The sequence below is a fragment of the Zootoca vivipara genome, chromosome 8 (genome assembly GCF_965207765.1).
Source record: "Zootoca vivipara chromosome 8, rZooViv2.hap1.1, whole genome shotgun sequence".
Taxonomy (NCBI): domain Eukaryota; kingdom Metazoa; phylum Chordata; class Lepidosauria; order Squamata; family Lacertidae; genus Zootoca; species Zootoca vivipara.
Window position 1 is genome coordinate 11,301,123 of NC_142591.1, and position 23,256 is coordinate 11,324,378.

The 23,256-nt window shown below is 43.1% G+C and overlaps 1 protein-coding gene across 2 annotated transcripts in view; it reads right to left on the reverse strand.

Annotated features, from left to right (window-relative positions):
* The window catches only part of CTNND2 (catenin delta 2), a 466,576-nt gene extending 450,730 nt beyond the window's left edge, over positions 1-15,846 (reverse strand). For both annotated transcript variants that reach the window (XM_088675087.1, XM_088675086.1), the window contains exon 1: positions 15,313-15,846. In XM_088675087.1, the coding sequence (XP_088531213.1) occupies positions 15,313-15,349 (37 nt within the window). In that variant the 5' untranslated portion in view covers positions 15,350-15,846. The remainder of the gene's footprint in view (positions 1-15,312) is intronic.
* Positions 15,847-23,256: the final 7,410 nt, after the last annotated feature.

Here is a 23,256-nt window from a genome sequence, read left to right on the forward strand (position 1 = left end):
CTAACAGATTGAGGTTCAATCCTGACAAGACAGAAGTACTGTTTTGGGGGGACAGGGGCGGGTGGGTGTGGGGGACTCCCTGGTCCTGAATGGGGTAACTGTGCCCCTGAAGGACCAGGTGCACAGCCTGGGAGTCATTTTGGACTCACAGCTGTCCATGGAGGCACAGGTCAACTCTGTGTCCAGGGCGGCTGTCTCTCAGCTCCATCTGGTATGCAGGCTGAGACCCTACCTGCCCGCAGACTGTCTCACCAGAGTGGTGCATGCGCTAGTTATCTCCTGCTTGGACTACTGCAATGCGCTCTACGTGGGGCAACCTTTGAAGGTGACCCGGAAACTGCAATTAATCCAGAATGCGGCAGCTGGACTGGTGACTGGGAGTGGCCGCCAGGACCACATAACACCGGTCCTGAAAGACCTACATTGGCTCCCAGTACGTTTCCAAGCAGAATTCAAAGTGTTGGTGCTGACCTTTAAAGGCCTAAACAGGTCCTGTATACCTGAAGGAATGTCTCCACCCCCATTGTTCAGCCCGGACACTGAGATCCAATGCCAAGGGCCTTTTGGCGGTTCTTTCATTGCAAGAAATGAGGTTACAGGGAACAAGACAGAGGGCCTTCTCGGTAGTGGCGCCTGCCCTGTGGAACGACCTCCCATCAGATTTCAAGGAAATAAACAGCTATCCTATTTTTAAAAGACATCTGAAGGCAGCCCTTTTTAGGGGAGTTTTTAATATTTAATGTTGTATTGTTTTTAACACTTGATTGGGAACCGCCCAGAGTGGCTGGGGAAACTCAGCCAGATGGGCGGGGTACGGTATAAATAATAAGTTGTTGTTGTTGATGATGATGATGATGATGATGATGTTGTTAAAAGCTATTTAGTATAAATAATAACACTGGTTTCATAGACATTGTATTCTCTTGGACCAGGAACTTCTTTGATATATTAAAAGGTAACATTTAAAAAGTATGGTAATTTTAGAAAAAATATTTAATTTTACCAACACTATTTTCCCCATCCATGGACTTTTCATGTGTTCCACTTAATAATATTTTAATTTATTTTTATTGTTTCCCCCCCTAATAATAAAATAGGTCCTTTTTTCATGACATAATTCTGGAATTACTGTACTTCAACAGTTTCATTACTTAAATACCATTCCAGATGTTAGACTCCTGCCAGCGTGTACCCCATTACTAAGGTACCAGTTTTTTCATGTTTGTAATGTTGTACACTGCCCTGGGGTATTTTGATAAAGGGCAGTATATAAATGGAATAAATAAATAAATGATGATGATGATGATGGTATACATATTTTGCATATATTATTCCCAAACCTTTTGCAGTTGTGATCCAACAGCTACATAAAATGAATTAAAACAGTTATTCAAGCCCACCCACATCACAAATAATTGAGTTTGGGCACAATTCATCCAAACCTAAGTATTCTACATCCCATTCATTTCAAATGAAGAGATTCACAGTGCAATCTTATACATGCTTAGAGGATTACAGCCTCAATCATGAATTTAATTCTCCCACTAAAAAAATGGACTAACAGAACTACTTTTTCCAGTTTGGGTGCCCAATATAGTTTATTAAAGTTTAAAGTGCTAACAACAAAGATTCATTTAAGCATTTTAACAGAAACTAATGGGAAACTACCAGGATAATCTAGAGAATCCCATGGGGGAAAGAATAGACTTGTTTACAAGGAGTGGTGAACTCTCTTGAGCACAATTCAAAATTCAGTTTGACAAACTGAGCTTTTTCCAGCCCTCTCCCCATCAGAAATTGTTAGAGTTTTGTTTTTTCCTAACTCTGAGCTCCCAATATAGTCACTGGGAATGCAAATGCCTCACAAACTATGCCCTGTCCTCTTCTTCCCATTATCTTCACTGTAACAGTGGTCTCAATATGAAACCAGTATGCCGGGTGGAACCTTGCTAGAGGCAAAAGAAGTCTCATGCTTATGTAGCTTAGATGTTCCTCAGCACGACGAAGAGCTTTATCTCCTGCAGAAGTATGTACAGGTACAACTTATAGTATTCTATATGTCCAAATTCAAGTCATGAGACCGAGAAGCATACACTTTGCGGGAAATGATGCTCTAAAGCAAGGCTGAGGAAACTCCAGGCCATGGGCCAAACTTCACCTGCCAAGCCTCATCATTTGGCTTATGTGCCATTTTCAGGAAGCTATGCCTACCTTGCCTGGAGCTGGGAACCACAGGAGGGGAGAATATTCTTGTACTTGAATACTGCTTGTGGTTTCCCATAGGCACCTGGTTGGCCACTGTGAGAACAGAAGGCTGGACCAAATGGGCCATTGGAATTCCATTCTCTGAATTTGGGCCTCATTTGTAATAATGTTTGCTACTGCTCAAAAGCCCTTCCTGCCTCTTGTTTGCTCCCTCATCTCAAGCTTGGGGGAGAATGAAATTTCAAAATTGGGGAAGTTCATATTCCAAAACCCTCCAGTTCCAAATTGTTCTCTATCCCTATTTAATCCAGTATTTTCTTTGATTTGCATTCGCAGAGTCTTTTTAGGTCAGGCATCCCCAAACTGCGGCCCTCCAGATGTTTTGGCCTACAACTCCCATGATCCCTAGCTAACAGGACCAGTGGTCGGGGAAGATGGGAATTGTAGTCCAAAACATCTGGAGGGCTGAAGTTTGGGGATGCCTGTCCAAAAGCCTGTAGCTGCCTAGTATTTCGGTTTGTTTTTTTGCATTTTTGACCAGCGGACTCCATTGCCAAATTATAAACATCTTTTGAATGTACCCTACTTTTCTAAGCACTTTGCCAAGCAGCCTGAGGGAATACAGTGGGAGGAAACATGTCTGCCTGCCCCAATAATAAAACTCACTGCACAATTCATTAGACCTAAGTCTCCAAGAGCCGGATCCCAAGAGAAATGTACTACAAATCTCTCTTGCACCTCTTCCAGCCACAATGATCACAAACATCAAGCTGCAAGCAAATAAATGATTTCAAGTTATCTGAAATTTATAACTTCATGAAGCAGTGCACCTAAGGTCAACCTCATGCTGCTGGAGAAGAAAATGGGAATAAAACTGCAGCTGGAAAATGTACCCTTACTGGGAACTGCTGTTTGAAGCAAGAGCTTCACACTGCTTCATCTTAAATATGTACTGATTATGGAACAGGCAGACAAAGATGGCGGCAGACAAGATCCCTTTTCCTGAACAGATGGATGTGAAATCTGAGAGGCTTAGTATCTGTACATTGTTTCGATCACAATGGGGACAAGGCAATATATTGAAATGGATTAAAAAGGAAAATGAAGTAATCAAGTCTGCCACATCGCCAGCTGTAGCAGGCAGAAACTGCCACCTGATCCAGTAGCATTTGGATGTGCCAGGCTACAGGCAAAATGCCGCAGGGGTTCCTTGAATTCGTAAGTGGCATTACATAGGAAAACTCTCCAGTATGTGTTGTTTAGAACCAAACCAAAACAGCACATCTGTATTTAAAAATTAACTAGTGTGGAGCAATCTCCTTCCATGAACCTCTTCATTTTTAGACAGTCTGAAACTATAAATAGCTTCTGGAAGCATTCTAGCACTACCCTCTAAAAAGAGAGAGAGGAAGAAAACCCTATTGATTTCAATTTCACTTGGTTCCAGTGACTGGGATTATAGGCTCTTTCCAAGACTACTGAAAGTTATTCTATAATTTGTGTTTGGTTTTAACTGAGTGAGTATTGCTGCCCACCACAAACCTTGCAAAGATCTAGGAGGAAAGCTTTTAGGATGCTCCCTTGCATACTACTGATCTTGTTTAGGGTGGGGGAGGAGAGGGAATTGCACTTGTGTCCTTGTTATGCGAATACAGCCAAAGACAATACAGAATTAGGACCATGCAGGTAGAGCAGAAGAAAGTATCAAAAACACCAAACATAAATATGGAAGTAGATGCTCTACTTGTCTGCAGGCAAGTGTGTGTGTGTGTGTGTGTGTGTGTGTGTGTGTGTGTGTGTGTACCTTAGTCTCTACAGGAAACAAGTATCAATGCAGAGAATGTACTAATCTATGTAACATTAATTTTTAAAAAGAACTTTTTGATTTATAAGAAAAAGGAATATAAAAAAAATTGTCCAGTAGCACCTTAGAGACCAACTAAGTTTGTTCTTGGTTTGTTCTTGGTATCTGAAGAAGTGTGCATGCACACGAAAGCTTATACCAAGAACAAACTTAGTTGGTCTCTAAGGTGGTACTGGACAATTTTTTATATATTTCTATATATTTTTACTGTGTCAGACCAACACAGCTACCTACCTGAATCAAGAGAAAGGAAAACTTTATTTATTTATTTAACTTTTTTTGTTACAAATCCCAATAGAAGTTCACAGCTTAAACCAAGTATAAAAAAACCATATCCAGCTTTTCTGTTGTGGCTTCTTTCTTCCCTACTCCAAAAATTGGCATATCACATTGTTCCTATTCTCCTCCTCCTCCTTGGCAAAATAACATGGCTCAGTGTGATCTACAATGGTCAGCAGGGTAATTAAAGCAGCTCAGATGCCTTTGTACTTCCAATAGGTTTTTAAAAAGTCTAATAGTTTGGATGCTGTGCATATCTGAGGAAACTGTGGTGTATTTGTGTAATTTGATAGCCTGTACAGACAATGGGCTATATATACTGTATTTTTTTAAAAGTTTGTGTAAGGTCCACCAGTGTGACATTTCCAGAGTGCTTCACAATGAGAACTTGGGGATCAGCTGGAATTTCCAGGTTTTGTTGATGACAGAGGTCTCCAGCATCACTGAAGTGAAGACTGGACTTTGGCATTCCCATTGGTAGAGGAAGGAAATATAGGTGCTACAATCTTTCATGCTGTCAACTCCAGCTAATAAGAACTCCTGAGATTTCCGCATCAGATCTCTGCTCCAGCCTAATTTTGACTTTGCTGCCCACAAGAGATCCTCTGCTTCGTTCTTTGTAGCAAAAGAATGTGGAGCTGTGCTCTAGCTTTTCCTTGGCACACCAGTATAAAACACTCAGCCATAGCTTTCTTTAAAACAACTGGGTCCTGGAGGGAGAAGCTGCCATTCCTAGGGAATGAAGAAAAAATCCCAGCTTTCAGTTGTCCCCCACATCTTGTTACTTAGTATTTCTCCAAATGGTCATGGACAGTGGTGGCTAAGCATATTGTTTATATACACATCAGTCTAATTCCAGAAAAGTGAGTTTGCATCAAGTTGTCCAATAAAAGAAAGGTGTACTAAATCTAGGCTGATAATTTCAAACCAAAAAAAGAGACTTAAGTGTTGGCATGTGGCATTTGGTTCTTTTGAAACATTCAGTCTCAAGAACATACTGTACTACTCTTTGATATAAAGAAAAACTGATAAGAACTACCAAGAAATATAGGGAGTTAAATGTATTTCTTTGTGACTAATTTAAGTTTCAGGAATGCTAAATGGATCTTAATCCCCAGTGACATAGCGAGTCTCTAGAATTCTTGATTTGGAGAATGGCAATCTAATTCAATGCAGTAAAGGAAGTAGAAAGGGCAGCATGAATTGAGAAATGAGGTATGAGCCTGGTCCAATATCTGTTCAAGCTAAAGCATGGCTGTCTGAGCTCTTAAGTTCTATAGACCCATGGGTCTAAAATTGATCAATATCCTAACTTTAGACCTACCTGTCTTGTGGGCTGGTAGAATTCCTTTTACAAATGGGTGGGGAAGAAGTGAATGTGTTGTTGGCTATTTATTCCAATTATGATATTGCACTTAAAGTTACAACTGGGACACAGCTCATCCTCAGCTTCATTAAATTCTTTTACTTTCTCCATTGATGTCTATGGGTAGCTTTCTCTTCCATCGCTTCTCAGTGTGAATCACGAAGTGACCTATTCAGAATAAAATGTGTGTGTGCGCACATGAACACACAGAGCACAGTCCTGTCTGTTCTATCCCCTCTTCCCAACTGGTTGTCTGCTTCCCCATCCATGCCCAGCCAACATTCTGTTGAGCTGTTTCCAGCACTGCCATTCCACTTGCACAATGCAGCCATTCCCTCTTTCGCGCTGCAGCACACCCAGAACCCTAAAAACCATAGCTGCAAACCTCAGGGTTACTCCAGGTCTCCTGATACCTCTTGTGTGTGGATGGCACAGTTTTGCCTCCAGCTCTACAAGCATAGGACTTCAAATCAGTATTTGTATATACAATGCACTGCACACAGGAGCTTTAAACCACCAAGATCCAAGAAAACATTTATCTTCAGCACTATAAACTTGAAAGGCAAAAAATAACTGTCTTGCACAACTTTGAGTAGTAATTATTCAAAAGCTTTAGATAGTTCTGATAAGTATTCAGTAAACGGAGAACAGGATGAGATCAGTTTCCATTTTCTTCTTCTTTACAGCTTCTTATGGTTTATTACTGTAATTGAATTCTCTAAACAAAAATCAGTAGGAAGGATTGGTAATGAATCCATTTCAAAATACAGTAGTAATCTGTGACATCTTGAATATCAATATGATGCTTTGTATTAAAATTAAAAGCGGTTGCTTTGCTGTTGTTCAAAAGTACATAAATGGAGTAACTAGGAAGACGAACAGTTCACGTTAGGGATAAGCTGAACTGGGGGAGGGGAGGGATTTTCATTTAACATTTTCACATACTCCAAAAACCACTTCAGCTATTGAATCATATGTCACATAGGTGGGGAGGCAGGCATGTGAAGGGCTAAAACATGTTTCTAGGTTGGAAGGTGATGTTGCCACAAACTGTACTCAGAATTGGCTGTGGCTAAAATCACTGAAAACAATACAAATTTCTCATATCACCCTCGTTCTAACTGGTGTTGAGAAAAGAGATTGAATGCATGCACAGTGCTGCAGGACTGGGACAGCATCCCAATTGTTTGGGCAATAGGCTGATGGGTTCCTACTTCCCCAGGACCAGTCCAAGTCATTTGCTGCCTTAGGTGGAGGACAAGATGGTACCCTCTCTTCCATGTATAGAAGATGACTAGATGGGTAGCTGACTCATAAGTCAACATCACCAATGTCTGCCACTACGCCTGAGGGCAGGAGGCTACTTTGTGGGGTTCAAGGCACACCACATGGTACATAACTTTGTCTTCAGCACCTCACTACCGGTAGGTGCTTCAAGTCCAAAAAGACATGTCTGTAATGGATTAAAAAAAACCCTAGACAATGGCTGCTAAGTTTTGAACCAGCACATATAGCTTTCCCTTAAAAAATAATAATTTTTTTTAAAATCTACAGTATTTCAGAGGTGGTGGTGTTTAGCCTTGTACTATGGAAGAACTTCATTTTCTGTTTACTATATATCGAAACCTCTGTTAAGGAAACAGGAACATGCCCAACTGTTTCCCTACCCCTGGTAATTGGCAAATCTAGGAGGTTTACCTGTCTTCTACAGATCTAAAACTTCAGGACGTTTAAATAGGAAACGGTATCCTTCAAATATGCTGGGCTGAGTTTAAGGGTTTAAAGCAGGCATCCCCAAACTGCGGCCCTCCAGATGTTTTGGCCTACAACTCCCATGATCCCTAGCTAACAGGACCAGTGGTCAGGGATGATGGGAATTGTAGTCCAAAACATCTGGAGGGCCAAAGTTTGGGGATGCCTGGTTTAAAGAATGTTACAAGAACATTAAACTGCAGCTGCAAAGTAGTAGATAGCGATTCTGTCAAGTTTCAGAACGGGGGGGGGGATTCATTCACTCACTGTCACATTTCCCCACTTTCAGTTGTGGTGGTACTGCATGTCCTTGTCTCATGTACTGGGGGTGCAAAATGTATAGGAGGAACACATGCCAGGTCTTTAACTCATGAATCAGAATACACTGTGAGTGGAATTGCACTTTCACCAAGGGGAATTAGTAATCCGACAATAGGCCAAAGCTTATGATCAAAGAATATACCATTCATTATGAAATACAAATGTAGATTAATATGCAGGTTTTTACAGAATGAAAGGTTGATTTTATACACAATATTTAAACTGGACTATCCACTCTTAGGCTAAACCTAACAGGCGGAAGACAGGATTATCCCAATACCAAATATGGAGAGGGAAAGCAGTAGACATCAGGTGGACATGCACAGAGATGCATTAGGTTAAAGCAGCAAGTTAGGATGCAAGTACACTTTGCTAGAAGGCACTGCAGATACCTGCATGAGAGCTAGAGAGGGAAAGTAGAGAACAAATATTACCTGTTCCAAGGTAGGGAGTGAGGAAAATCTCTTACCAAGGGGGATCACAATAAATCAGGAGGTTGTCCTTGGTGCAAGGACACCTGGGAATACCTTAGCGATTCCTTACAAAGTCCTGGAAGTCAGTCATCCTGAGTCTTTGGCTACAAAGTGTTTCTTATTATCTAGAAACACTTAGAACACACACACACACACACACACACACACACACACACACACACGTAACTATGGGTAACTAAGGCTTGATCTAGACACATCAAAGAAGCATTTCAGTTAAACAGGTTGCAAACTTTGCATGAGAAATTGGGTTGGCAAAAACAGAACTCTCCAGCGCCACCTGGTGTCACAGTGTTATAAGGCATATGCAACACATATAAAGCAGGTGTGGTTTTTTTTTTTTGCCAATGTAGCTGAGTCCCAAGGTGGAAGCTGCTCTCTGTAGATTTTCTTGAGGCACATATTACATGCAACTAACTCTGCAATGAAGATATATGCTGTGTTGTTCTCCTGGAGCTCTAACTTACCCAGCTAAAAATAAATAAACATGAGAGGGAGGTAGCACTGGATAAGAGGAGATAGGAAGGGGGCCAAAGCTGACCAATTTTGGAACACTGTATGCTAGGAAAGATCACTCAGAGGCTAACTTTTGAACACTAACACTAACCTTTGAATAGATAATTCTCATATGCTTGATAAGGAAGGGGCTCTCCTAGAACAAATTTGATATCCAAGTGTCCTTCCATAGATGAAAACTACAAAAAAACCAACAACAACCCTGTGTGGCATGTGCAAAAACAGGTCCCTGTGGAGGATTATAATATTTAAGAGATGTTAATGTAGCGATTGGTGATGGCAGTGCACCCGATGTGGAATTTCCTCCATCAAGGCTTTAAGTAGGTCAAATCAGGATGTGCCTTGGGTGGTTTAATTAAGTATGAGGTCAGGGAAAGAAAGCATTCATATTCTGCAAGGATCTCAGGCTGCTATGCATAACTGGAATAGTCCCTCATTCTGGATTAACGTAGGCATAGGTCAATGCACAGACACGGCAACTTCTTGTTTTGTAGGTCTTTGAGACAAAGTGCTAGGGGCATGCTTGAAACAACAACAAGCCTTGGTAACAGAATTTCTGAACACCCTATCTAAAGAGCAGGATTTGTCCATTTTTCTCTGCCTTTAGAAAACAGACAAGAACAATCCCTTGCTAGAATGTTAAGACTTTTCTGCAATTTCTTATTAAATGGGCTTTGGCTTTATTTTCTTACCTGGTTTCTATTGCTTTATTTTAATGTGAGCAGAGATTTTTTTAATGTAAAATGTATTTCCACAGGACAATTGGAGTAGCTCCCTCTTAGCACTATCAACGATACCATCCTGAGACAGCACTGACAGTTTGGGAACCCTGCAGATTGACCTCTACAAGACTCAAAATAGCATCCTGAGATAGCAATTATCAAATTTCAGAATGAAACTAATTAGCAGATGTGCCTAGTGTTAACTTAAGATCAGCTTGATTATAGCAATTTCAGCAAAGTGTGGATGGACACTGCCATAACGTACCGTACTTTTAAGCTCTACACTTCTGTAACTGTAATGTGGAGGAGATAATTGAAGACACCCTGCTCCCATTTTACATTTAGTTGCATCAGACTGTATCAGATGGATTGCCCTGGAAGAGTGCTGCTGTCAGGGTGGACAACCAGCTATGGAAACTCTGGAACATACCGGTAGTGTTGCAGTGCAGTCTATTTAGCTGCCCTACAAAGAAATTGATAGCAAAGTGGTGGGAGGAAAAAAGAAACTGGAAAGGCCCGGATGTAATGGCAATTTCATTGACAAACCAGACCCATAAGAATATATTTGACCTGTTAGTGAGGGAAGGGATAGGCAGGGAGAGGGGGGAACAAAGGCCTGGAATTGGAAGTGGGAAAGAACTGGTGTGGGGTGAAAACTTTAGTATAAGGTCCTTTTATTGGTTGGTGAATAACGGTTTTTGAAATCTTGGCTTGTTAAAGGAAATGCTGATCCAATTGGGGGGAAAGACATTGGGAGGGGAGATGGAGTGTGTTTTAAAAGTTAGGATTAGGAATTTTCTGGAGGGATTAGAAGAATGGTTGTGGAAATATTTTAGAGTTTGTTTTTAATATTTTTTGTGTTTAGAGAGGTGTTTGGGTAGAGAGCTGCCTGTCTCCCTCTCTTTACTCCTTGCACCCAGTGGCAGGGGGTGCTCTGGGGGGAGGGGGAGGGGGTAGAAGGAAACCCAGACACTAAAATGGAACCTTTAGAGTGCTGAGCCCCTCGGGTTTCCCTAGTGGCAGGAGGGGACTCGGAGGGGGAGCAGCATGAAGAAGGAGGAGGATTAAGTTAATATGATGAGAATAAGTTTTTGAATTAGAATAGAAAACCCGCCATAATCAATTAAAGAAGTCAGGGAAACCAGGAGGAAGAGAATCGAGGAAGCCACAAACAAATTGTTAAGAAAATAAGATTTGGGAATTTATATTTTTTCTTTTTTTCTTTTTCTTTTTTCTTGTTTTTTTCCCTTTTCCATTTGTTGTTTTACTGTTAAGTAGAATCAGCTGGGGGGAAAACCAAACCTCAGAGATCCTCCGCCTCTGTCCTCTCAGTGGCAGGGGGGGGGGATGAGGGTGGAGGAGGGAGGGGGGAGGTCAAACCCAGCTTAAAATGGACCCCTTTGTTTCCCAATGCCCATGGGTATCACTGGTGGCAGAAGTGGTCTTGGGGGTGGAGGGAAAATGAAGGGACAGAGTTTATTTTGTATGTTTTGTTTTGTTTCTATAAAAAATAATAAAAATTATTATATATATATATAAAAGAATATATTTGACCTGGATAGTTTCCAGGTTGTGGTTCTGTCTATGAAAATGGAATGGGGAAAATCCCATTTGGTTGATTGCCAGAAGAACTTAGAAAAATGCAAGTGGATGAAGAATGCAAAATCAGGGCCTGGTAATTTTACATCAACATTACTAAATAGCTCCGTGGTTTGGGGGCATGCCAGGGGAACTGGGACAGCTTTGGGTCAAAGCCACTTCCTGCATTGCCCTTTGGGGCCCTACTGACTTTGGTGCTCCAGTTATGACTGTGCTGCCTGGGCACCAGAGGAGCCAATAGCAGAGTGGTATGGAGCCTCCAACCAAGGATCTCTTTCTCAGGATCTCACACCTGTTTGTGACAATGGAGGAATGGGTCTGATCTATGTCCCCTGGGACACCTCCCATAGGCCACAGGATTGCACCCAGTGGGTGTGGGTGTAATGTCAGTAGGCACCCACAACAGCTCCTCTTGCAGTTGCAGTAATGTTGGCCGCATTGCTGGGGTGAGTGTCAACCTTTTTTGTGTGTGTGTGTGAAAGCTCTGGTCTGGCTTAAACGCTACAGAAAACCCCAAGACATTCGTGAATACAGTTCCAGCATTTGTCAAGAACCAGTTTGAGTCACTGGAGGCTAACAAATTCTCTTAGCTATCCTATAGCTTCCAGATTGGGTGGGCTTGCTTGCTTGAGGGCTGAGGAAATACTGACTTGTATCACATGGTACAGGTGTTATATGAGAGGGTGGTACGTTCCTTAGGGCTACTTCCTCTGACTGCCTTCCTGCAACTGGAAGGGAGTAAACCCACCCCCATACCCAGCGTACATGTGTGTGAGAGGTGCAACTTGCAAGACATACTGTAATGAGCTATTAACAATGATGCATCGATTTCACACCAAAATTTCAACACAGAAACCCTTTCCACTTAAATCAATGGGGTTGTTTTGAACCAGTGTTTAGGACTGAAGTGCAAGTTGGTTAAGTAAATGCTACCCAAGCCCAGCCAACCTTCAGTTCAGATTTCCCATCTCTTATTCAAGGGAGCTAGATCTGTTGCTTCCCCATTAAAACCTTTTACATGAAAAGCATAGAAATGCTCTTGAAAGATGGTTTGACCTCACTTCCACTCACCTTATTCTTCTTGCACCTCTGAGAAATGCAGCTCATTCAGTATTTTACTTCCGAGCAGTGCTGACGCTTTTAGTTACAAGCACTCTGTTAATTCAAAATGAATTATTCCCAGAATGGAAAGGAGCCAAACCATTTTCTGAAATGCTTTACAGGTACATTTTCTCTCATTCTTTAGCAACATTTGCTTCTATAGCTGTTGAAAATGTATATTTTTCATTTTTAAAATAAACCTTTGGGAACTTCTTACAAATGATGCACTGCTATGATATTACGAGGAGGAGATGCAGCATGAGAATGAACCCCCAAGGGCAATGCTGGCAGCACAATCCTCTGTATTTCTACTCATAAGTAAATCCCTATGTGTCCAGTGGTGTTTACTTTCAGGTAAGTGTATATAGGATTGCAGCTCAAGTTCTCTCCTTTTCAATAATGGATACAGATCCATAATTTAAAGAGTACTTGTAAAACAACTTAAATATAACCTGGGCTATGTTCCCCAGCATCATTTGATATTTCATTCATACTTTATCATAAGTTACTTTTACAGTTGGCAGAAATCAAGATAATTGTCATGATTCAAATCAATTTGTTGAAATAAAAATCATACAGCTGTTTATAAATAACATTGCAGTCCTCTGCAGCTGTATATAGCATAATACAGTGCTATGAATAAAAATAAGGATTCATCCATTTAGCAACACTGTATCTGAAATGCAGATACAGTAGATGCATCTACTGTGACATACTTCTCTAGATCTGAGTACTTTATAATCTACTGTGAAGAATGCAACTTAGTATATTCACAGGATTAAAAACAAAACAAAACAAACCCACCCTGGCTACCTGCAGCTTTCAAGAGCGCTTTCCTTTGGCTAGTGTACACAGCACAGCCCACTTTTTCATTTTCAAAGCCTCTCTTATATAACAGACTGCAAAAACACCACCTCTAGAAGACTCAATCAAGATGGAATCTCATGTTCCTCTACTGCAGCAGTTACGATAGCAAACTGTTCCTCAAGTATAACAGGTTCAGGCTGTTGATTAGACCCGTTGAGTGTTCTTAATCTATACAAAGTTCGCTTTCAAATGCGCTTATTTTAGAGTAGTAAGAATTGAAAACAGGGGAAATGTGAATTCTGCCAACCTTAGAGAACAGGACTATTGCCCCAAATGTCCAAAGAATCAGTTACAAAGGCTTAGAATAGATGATTTCCTACAAACATCACATGCTTTCCAATTTGGCAAATCAGCTAAGAAGATCCATGCATGTTCCCAAAAACCATTAGGGGACTCAAGAGCCTGCAAGGAGACTATAAATTGTATAAAGGCGCTAACCTAATTTCTGAGAAATCCGAAATGCATTCATCCTCTGAGACAGTCTCTCACCACAACTGCAGACAACCAATCAACCTCTATATTCTCTGCACAGAGCTGTTAGAAAGTAGTTGGGGCATGGCTGTGAACCTTCCTTTCTACTAAAAACGTTGCCTAGAAGATATGTTCACCCTTCACACTGATAAAATCTTTTGTTCCTCATGGGTTGCATTGTATTCTTGCTTGCCAGTGGAAGTTCCCTATAATAATGTACGCCTTGCTAAGAATTAGATCTGCACCAAGCTGCATTACGTCACACACATCATTTATTTATATGGTGTATGCAGATCATGAACGAGGTCTAAAAGTTTCACTTCCCCGGATACTGTCCACCAGTCTTCGGAAGTATTTGTAAATACCAATCCCCGCAGTTCATAAAAGTTAATAGCTGGCCGTTTCGTATCAAGCCTATCAATCTTTTACCAATCATCTATAGTAAGATACTGCTAAGTTTCCTGGAAGAGATTAACTGCTAAGGTTGCCCGCACATTTCGCCACCAAAAGAAGTCACGCCCTTTGTAATGAAAGCATGCATTAAACCGCTATATGTGCAAGAGAGATGGGCAGGACACTCTTCGCAATGGATCTCTCTCTCTCTCTCTCTCTCTCTCTCTCTCTCTCTCACACACACACACACACACACACACACACCACAAACTTTGCCCAGCTTCTAATACAACCCGTTCGGGGGAAGATCCCCACCCCCAACATTCCCAGCAAAAGCTGAATCTGTGCACCACCATTTACTGTCTCGCGTCTGCTGCACCTCGTCTCTGTAGCGACTCGCCTCGCCGTGGAGGCTAGGTTAGAAGCGATCGATGCAAGCACATTACGCACCAGCAAAGGGGGAGGAAATGGATCGACCGAGAGAGGCATCTTTCCTTTCAGCCATTAATTATAAATCAGCCAAATCTCAAGAAAGCCCTTTGGCAGACAAGGATGCTAAACAAAAAGGAACCACGGCCGCCGCCGCCACCCCCCCAATCCTCTTCCAACGTGGATAGGCGCATCTGCCTAAGCAGCCAAGCAGCATTTCACTGAAACCACACTATCCCAGGCCCCTAAAATATACTGTAATGAAACGGGGTAGGGAGGAGGGGGTCGCCCCTCTCTTTGCAACGCAGAACCAGCAGCAGATATGGATGTATGACTAAGTATTTCCAGTTGATTCTGCGCGCGCGGGCACGCGCACACACACACAAGCCACGAAAATCATGGTCCACAGCAGTGCGAGACTAAATGGAAGCGAGGGGTCTATTTCCCATCTTCCTCGCTTGCCTTGCCTCTCTCGCCCCCTTCCCCGGTGGATATTTACGACTTTCCTGCTCTAACGAGTGTCTTATTGCAGGGCGGCGGGGAAGGCGAGTCGCTGCTGATGCCCTACATAAGCCATCGAGGAGCCGAGAAAGGAAGGGGGTGGGGAAAGCGACGGCGAGGCAGGCAGGCAGGCAGAAATAGCCCACCTTTGCCGGCTCACTCTCTCTCTCCCCAGAAGGAAAAGGATCAAAAAAACGACGCGTTTTGGGGTGCTTTTTTAATAATAAAAAAATTAAATCCCCAGGCAATCGAGGACACCCCATCCGAACACAAAGCGGAGGAGGGAGGGGACGGAGAGACCTTTGCAGTGCGGGCCCCTCCTCCACCCAGAGGCAGCCCCTCTCCGCACAGGGGGAAGGAAGGGGGGTAAACGGGGGGGGAGAGAGCCTGGGCACCATCCATGATGCTCCCGCTGCTGGCAATGGCCCGACTCACCCAACGCCGTCGCCCCTGCTTGCTGTTTCCCGAGCATATACCAACAACAAAAGGCAAATCCTCAAGGCGGGGAGGAGGGAGGTGGCTGCGGCGCCCCGCGGGCTTCTTCAGTGCAAGGTCCTGACCTTGCCCAATTGCAGCATCCTGCCTGGCCGTCGCCGTCGTCGCCCTTCCCGCCGCCTCCCTCTTTCGCCGCGAAACGGGCGCCTGCGGAGGGCTCCGAGGCGGGCTCCTTCATACACTGCGTGGCTCCGAGAGGCAGCCTCTCTCTTTCGCTCTCGCGCTGCCTCTCCTGCTCGCTCTCGCTCTGTCAGAGAGAGAAGCTCGACGTCTGGCTCTCTTCCCCCCGCCTCACCACCACCTCCCGTTTCCTCTCTCCACGGACTCGGCAGCGGCGCTCTCTCTGTAGTGCGGCCACCTCAGCTTGGCAACCTTCCGCCGCTGGAGAAGATACTGTGACAGCTGCCGCCGCCGCCGCCGCCGCCGCCGCCGCGCTCCCTTCTCCTCCCTTCGCTAGCAGGAGCGCGCGCGCCTGGTGCCGCCGCTGCTCCAGAGGCCGGGCTGGGGCGGGCAGGCGGGAAAGCGAGCAAGGCGGCTGCGCTCTCTTCTCTCTCTCTCCCTCAGCGAAACACTGCCGCCGCCACCTGCGCCTGGCGAAGAGGGAGGAGGAGGAGGAGGAAAATGCGCGCGAAGAAGCGTCCCCGCGTTGTTGCCCCGTCCGGGCTAAAGAAGCGGTGGGCTCTACTGTGGCGCGAGGGTGACCTCGCTTCTCCTCCGTTCGGAGAGGCTTCCCCGCAGCAGCGGCGGCGGCGGAAAGTTGCCCTCAGAACGGACTCCTTAATCGGCGGCCGAAAGAAGCGCACACACCCGCGCACGGCCGCCCTCCCCGCCGCCCCGCTTGGCCTCTTCTTGCGCGCCGCCTCACCCCATCCTCCGGCGGGCATTCGGGCGCGCTTTGGCTAAGGAGAAAGTGAGGGAGCTGCTGCCATCTCCGCCCCGGGGAGCAGCGAAGTCGAGCAGCTGCTAAGGGAGAGGGGAGGGAGGCGCGAAGCCAGAGACGAGGGGGTGACCCTTCCGAGGTCAGGCAGGCTCGCAGGTGCTGGTGGCGGGCGGGAGGCGGGCTCGCTGGAGAGAGCGGCGGCGGCGGCTCAGGATTGCTCCTGCGGGAAAGGCTGTGTGGCCAATGCCCTTGAATTTTCCTCAGCCAAAGTCGCCGTCCCTCCTCGCGCGGAGAGTTCAGTCAGGGTTTGGCAGGCGCTGGCATGTGAGGCGGTTCAGCCCTCAGCTGCTGCCTCGCACAGCTGTAAGAGGGTTTATTCAAGCTCCAGCTCTGCCTAAAAGAGGGGAAAGCTCTGAAAGGGCTGCCTTGTTCCTTTTGTAGCTCACAGACTCCTTCCCACGTTGTCGCAAAGCCCCATCCTGAAATGGGGGGAAACATATATACACACGCTTTTCCTGACAGGACTGGCAAAGACGATGAGGAAAATGGCAGCGGTGCGGATTTTAACTCCTTGGTTACATTAAGGTAATTTGTGGGGTGTCAAAGTCACCGCGGAACAAGTCAGAAAGGTGATTTGTAGGATGGTTATTTTATATATATTAAAAAACCACACACATTGCATATATAAAACGACATAGGGCAGGAATGTTTCTAACGGACATTATTTTAGGATTCCTTGGTAGATTTCTTCATGTTCCGTTTAAAATCCAGGTTAGCCAACTCCTCAGTATGAAAACTCTTCAGGTTCCAAGTACAGGATACAGAGGGTTGTAATAAAGAACTAATCACTTTAACACCCAAATCTATATTCCAACTTTAATTCAAAGAATGCCTAAATGATCTCATGCCAAACAGCAGCTGTCTTTCTCAAGCATCTTTCTCAACGGAGGTGAATTTCCAAAATATCCTCTTTTCATATTGATGGTGTAAATTCTGCATTAATAACTGCTAGTAAAACCAGATCTCAAAGAAACTCACTGCTGCCACCTTTTGCTTGGTAATTTTTCACTGCTATTCCAAACAACAGTATATTTCGCTGTTTATATAGTCTGGAGGAGTTCTGGATGATTATTTTGCAATAGAATATTGGTCTTTGAGATTTGTTTTTATGGTTTGTTGTGTGACAGCGTGTCCCCCCCATCCTAGGCTTGTTTACTCTGAAATAAATCCAACTGAAAACTATGGGATTTGCTCTCAAGATTTTGTAAACCAAGGGCTACAATCCTTTGCACACTTACCCAGGAGTAAATCCAACTGAATAGAGGGGGGGGGGGATTTACTTTGGAGAAAACATGCATGGGATTGGGCTGCATGGAATAAATCAATGTGTGGTATTTTTTACATTACTTCTCTCCTTATGTCCTACTGCTGCCCTGAAAGATGTGCTAAAGTGGTTCAGGAGAGGAACTCAATAAATTCCGCATGTCTGTCTCCACTGCAGAAGATGTGGGACAGATAACCTACTGAACCGAAAATGGATCTTGAGGTTGTGGTGGACAGATCACCCCCAATGTGCAATGCGTTGAGGGAATGGAGAGAGAGAGAGAGAGAGTAGTTTTTCATCTTTTGTAGCATTAGAACCTGGGATTATCTAATAAAGCTGAATGCGGGGAGATTTGGGATAGACAATGTCAAACTGTACATAGCTACGTGATGGATTTATTACCACAAGGTGTTGTGATGGTCACTAATTTAGATGCCTTGACAAGACAAGGACAGAAATCCACCAACAGCATACAAATCAATTTGGCTAACCTGACCCAGAACACCCACCCACCCCACTCACATAAAACAGACCACCACAGCCAACCACAAAAGAAAACTATATCCTAGGCCAACCCCAACAACTCTCACCACCAAAGGAAAACAAATGCACAACAAAGAACACCCCCCCACATTAAGTAAAACAGAAACATTGCCACATCACCCCCACCCCCTTCCATTATCTACCGCTCTCCCCCCTTTCCTCCCTAATGTCTCAACAATTGAAACTGATCTGTAAAAATGTTATGAGAGACATTGTACACGTCTTTGTAAACTGAGAAAACCTTTAATAAAAATATTAAAAAATAAAAATATATGTTTTTTTTTTTAAAAAAAAGGGAACTAGACAATCCATGGAAGATCAGCCTATCAGTGGTTAGTAGTCATGGAGGCTGCATATTACTTCCAATATCACAGTCACTAGGCATCTTAATCCCAATTGCTGTGGAACACAAGTGAATGCTACTGTACTCATGTCCTGCTTGCAGGCTTCTCATAGGCATATGGTTGGCCACTGTTGGTACAGAATGAAGGACTAGAAAGGCATTTGGTCTGATCCAGCAGGGCTGCTCTTATGTTCTGATTTTAAAGGATGTTTCCATGTTGTATCCAGTAGTTTTTGTGCTAGTGGAAAGCATTTCAGTTTACACAAGGTGAGTTTCCTTCCTATTTTTGCCAGCCCTATACCTACCGCCTGCCTTGCAGAACATCCATTGTCTATCAAGACACACAGATGACAACAGCATACCTTCTTCATCCCTCTGAATTGTGTTCCATACTAATCTAGTGGGTCCCACAACCCTCAGGGGCAGTTTTTTTTCAGGTGGCATGTGTTGCAATGGATAGGTTGGACCAGTGAAAATAAATCTCGCTGCCTTGTACAAATGGAAATTCTTTCTGCTAACATAAATACGCCACTGGATACAACCCAGTATGTTTCAGATTGGAGAGTTATTGGTGTTGTTGATTTCTTCTGACCAAAGTTGGTTTCTTCCTGTTAACAAGTGATGGTGATTATTATGTTCTGGGCAGCTAATAGTGTAACTCTATATATATCTGTTGATGACGCAACCCTACTGAGCTCAGTAGACTTTAGAGTAAAAAAAGAAGTGAATGCAAGATTGCAACCTCAGGCTTCAGTCCTTTGAACACTTACTCATGAGTTAATCTCGTGGAATGCAGAACAACTTACAACATACACAGTATTGGGCAATATAAAAACTAGGCTCACCTACTTTTATGTTTCACATAAAAAAATAAAGGGGTGATAGGACCCAGGTGGCCCTGTGGGTTAAACCACTGAGCCTAGGGCTTGCTGATCAGAAGGTTGGCGGTTCGAATCCCTGTGACGGGGTGAGCTCCCGTTGCTTGGTCCCAGCTCCTGCCAACCTAGCAGTTCGAAAGCACGTCAAAATGCAAGTAGATAAATGGGAACCGCTACAGCGGGAAGGTAAACGGCGTTTCCATGTGCTGCTCTGGTTTGCCAGAAGTGGCTTTGTCATGCTGGCCACATGACCTGGAAGCTATATGCTGGCTCCCTCGGCCAATAATGCGAGATGAGTGCGCAACCCCAGAGTCGGTCACGACTGGGCCTAATGGTCAGGGGTCCCTTTACCTTTACCTTTTTATCTTCTCTAAAGACCATGTGGTCTTCCTTCAGTTCCCTCCTTTGTTTATCCACATATAAAACCCAGGTTATTGAAACTTTCCCCCCTTTACCTTCATCTAGTCTTACTAGGGTGCTTGATTAGTCATAAGATAAAACATGTGTTTATTCATTATCTTAAATTTTACAAGTTATGTTATATGGTAATAAATTTCTTAAAGATCATTAGTGGTTTTCAAGGGCTCCGAAGCTTCTGCACCATATTTCAGTGCTGTTGTGTATGTTTGTGCTGTAAAGTTGCATTGTGAAGACTTCATTCAAAACAACAATCTTCCCTCAAGTCAGAGACCGGGCTTTTTTGTGCCATCCACATTGATAGTCCCATTCAAATAACAAATAAATAACCATGCCGGTTGGCAGTCAAGAACTGCAGAAATAATTTCTCCATGCTGTTTGTATCAGTAACAGACTATGCAAGCTGTCCAACACTGTGAACTTAAAAAAAGAGATGCTATTAACACTAATTGTAGTGGATCAATATTTGGGAACGATCAACATTTAGCATCCTTTCCCATGGGTTATATGAGAAGTGCTGTCAGTATGATGCACGCATCATCATGCATATAAATTGGTGTTAGAAGAGAAATGTAGTAAAAAATCAGGGGTGTTATTGTTGTATGGTAAATTGTGTCGTTAATTCTTAGTAAGCATTTGAGGGAAGAATCTGGTGATGTAGATTTTCCCATTAATATATCTACTTGTTAGAACATCCCAAAATAATTCCTATCAAGTTTTCCCCCAATGAGATTTACAGACACGGAATTTTGGAATGGACATCCACCTCCTGACCTGGATATCTCCTTTGTCCCAAGTTGTTTCGAAGTTTCTGACATCTGATCATTCATAATTTATTGCTTAAGACCTATAACATGCTGAAGAAATACAACCTGTGCCATTAATAATGATTGTGCAACCTGTATTATGTATTATGAAGATTCTAATGAGATTTTGTTTGGATTATTATTAGTTAGCACTAATAGATACTTTAATGGCTCAAGACTACTGAGGAAGCCCAGAAAACTGTGCTCAGGGAGTGGGCTATCTGCCAAGCCCAATAAATTGGCCCTGTTGGGGGAAAAATAGCAGCTCTTCAACTTTATGGACTGCTAGGGCGAAACAGGGATAGAACGCTGGCACCCTGTCTGCCATCTGCACTTCATGGGAACATTGTTGAACTTACCTACCTTCTTCTTGAACTTACCTAAAAACAAGAAAAAACAAAAATTGAGTCAAGAAGTTGTAAGAACTTAGTAAAATCTGGCACTGCAAGTTCACTTTATTTTAGAGAGCTTATAAGTATTCGTGGCACTTTGTAAGTAGTTGTCTTATTCACACAAACTTGATAAATGGTGAAAAATTGTTTTTGAACAAGAATATTAATTGTGTGAATAATTGCCGCCTAAGACCCATAACAAGCACTAAAATACACTGGGTTGTGTTCAGCATGGCATTAAGGCCAGTGCTATTTTTCTAGATGAAAAACAGGTGTCAGAACTCACCGTGAACACCTCCCTTGTTCTCTTATTGTGGCAGTGGTGCCCACCCAGAACTGAGTTCCAGTGAGTTTTGACTGGAAAAAAGCCCTGGTTAAGGCTAAAGTTGCATCAGCACAAAGATTTCTACTTCTGCAAAAGAATATTCTCTCCGTCTCTCCCCCACAAGCCCCCATAATCTGTACTGGGGCTTTGTCCAACTCTCCAAAGCAGATTTTGGGATGGTGTGGGTATGTGGCAGAGAGAAGAGGGGCAAAGTCCCCTTGCACTAACAGTAATTGTTGCACTCATGTAGCTGTTGAATACCATCCATTTTTGGTAAAATTCCACGAGATGCTACAGTTTACACATACACCCCTGCAAAATTTTAGTTGTCATTCTGATATTTATACTTTTTATTAAGTTGTATCCCATGGTGCATTCCCACTTGGAATACTGTAAAGAATCCTGCTCGCCCCTTCTGTAGGCACCGTAATGTTGGAGAACCTTTCCTTTGATAAAAGATTCAATTCAGTACATTCAGGTTACAAAGCGGTTTCCAGATCCTTGATCATCTTGGTTGCCCTCCTCCGCACATGTTCCAGCTTGTCAACATCCTTCTTAAATTGTGGTGCTCAGAATTGGACCCGTTATTCCAGGTGTGGTCAGACCAAGGCAGAATAGAGTGGTACTATTAATTCCCTTGATCTGGGCACTATATTTCCGTTGATGCTGCCTAGAATAGCTGCATGATGTTATTATGAACATCTACCATATTGTAACCCAAAACATTTTGGCCCAGTTTTTCCATACAATATCTAAAAGAAGGAGTCTTTATTGTTGTATCAGTGTTTTTGCCCATAAGTAAATATTATCATTACTATTACCCAGTGCATTTTTTTAAGGAAAAAAAGAGGTGCCATTACTCACCATAAAGTTGTTACAGTAAGTGCCACAATTTTAACTTGGGAAAAATGAGGTGCCAGTACTGTGTACCCCTGAGTATCCCCAGGAAAAACCACTGCCATTGCCATCATCATCATTGTGTCTTTATTTATACCCCACCATTTTTCCCTGCAGGACTCAAGGCGACATACAGATAAAAGCAAGAATTGTTAAAAACATAGGGGGGGGGGAACTAAAACACAATTAAACATTAATAGAATTAGAACTATATACATATATAAAATATGATTAAAACACACAAATAACTACAATAAAAACAGCATGGCACCAGCCCTTTCATTAAAATCAGTCAGTTCCCCAAAGCCTCTTGAAACAATAAGATCTTCACCTGCCAATGGAAAAACAATAAGGAGGGAGTCAGTCTAGCTTCTCCAGGGAGGTAATTCCAGGGTCTGGGGGCAGTCACTGAGAAGGCCCTTTCTTGCATTCCCACCAAGAATGGCTGTGATAACCGTTTGTTGGGAAGACCAACTATTTACCCTTGATATATTACAAAGATCCACTAATGTCATCACATAAAAATCTGGGAGGCCTGCTGGTGGTTCTCAACCCTTCATTTAGAAGCTGCTAACGCATCTTTGAAGCACATTTCATAGCAGAATCTTAGAGTAGACTGGACAGTGCACTTTGGCTCAGAAGCAAATCCCACGGTGTTCAATAGAGTAAGAGTGCTTGAGATTGTAGTTTAAGATTCAGTTGCCTGAAGAATTAAGGCAACTTTTGTACTGACCCCATCTTTAGGAAGAAAATACAAGAAGAACCATTCATTATACATGTGTTAAGGACATTGAGAGGGAGATTTGAGTGTTTGCTGAGTTTTGGCAAGGTTGAAAAGCAAATAGAAAGTGTGTGTATATGTGATAGGGAGAGAAAATATTCAGAAATATGTTTAGGTCATTAAAAAAAATATCTGCGCCAGGTGTTCCAAGTGTTACAACACTTCATAACTGTCTTCCAAGACCAAATTTTCAAACTGATGTGAAAAGTATTAATAGTAAACTGGTCTCAAACACAAGTTACGGGGGGGGGGGGACCTAGTAAGGGGCCAAATAATTAAGATCCCATTTCATATTTCT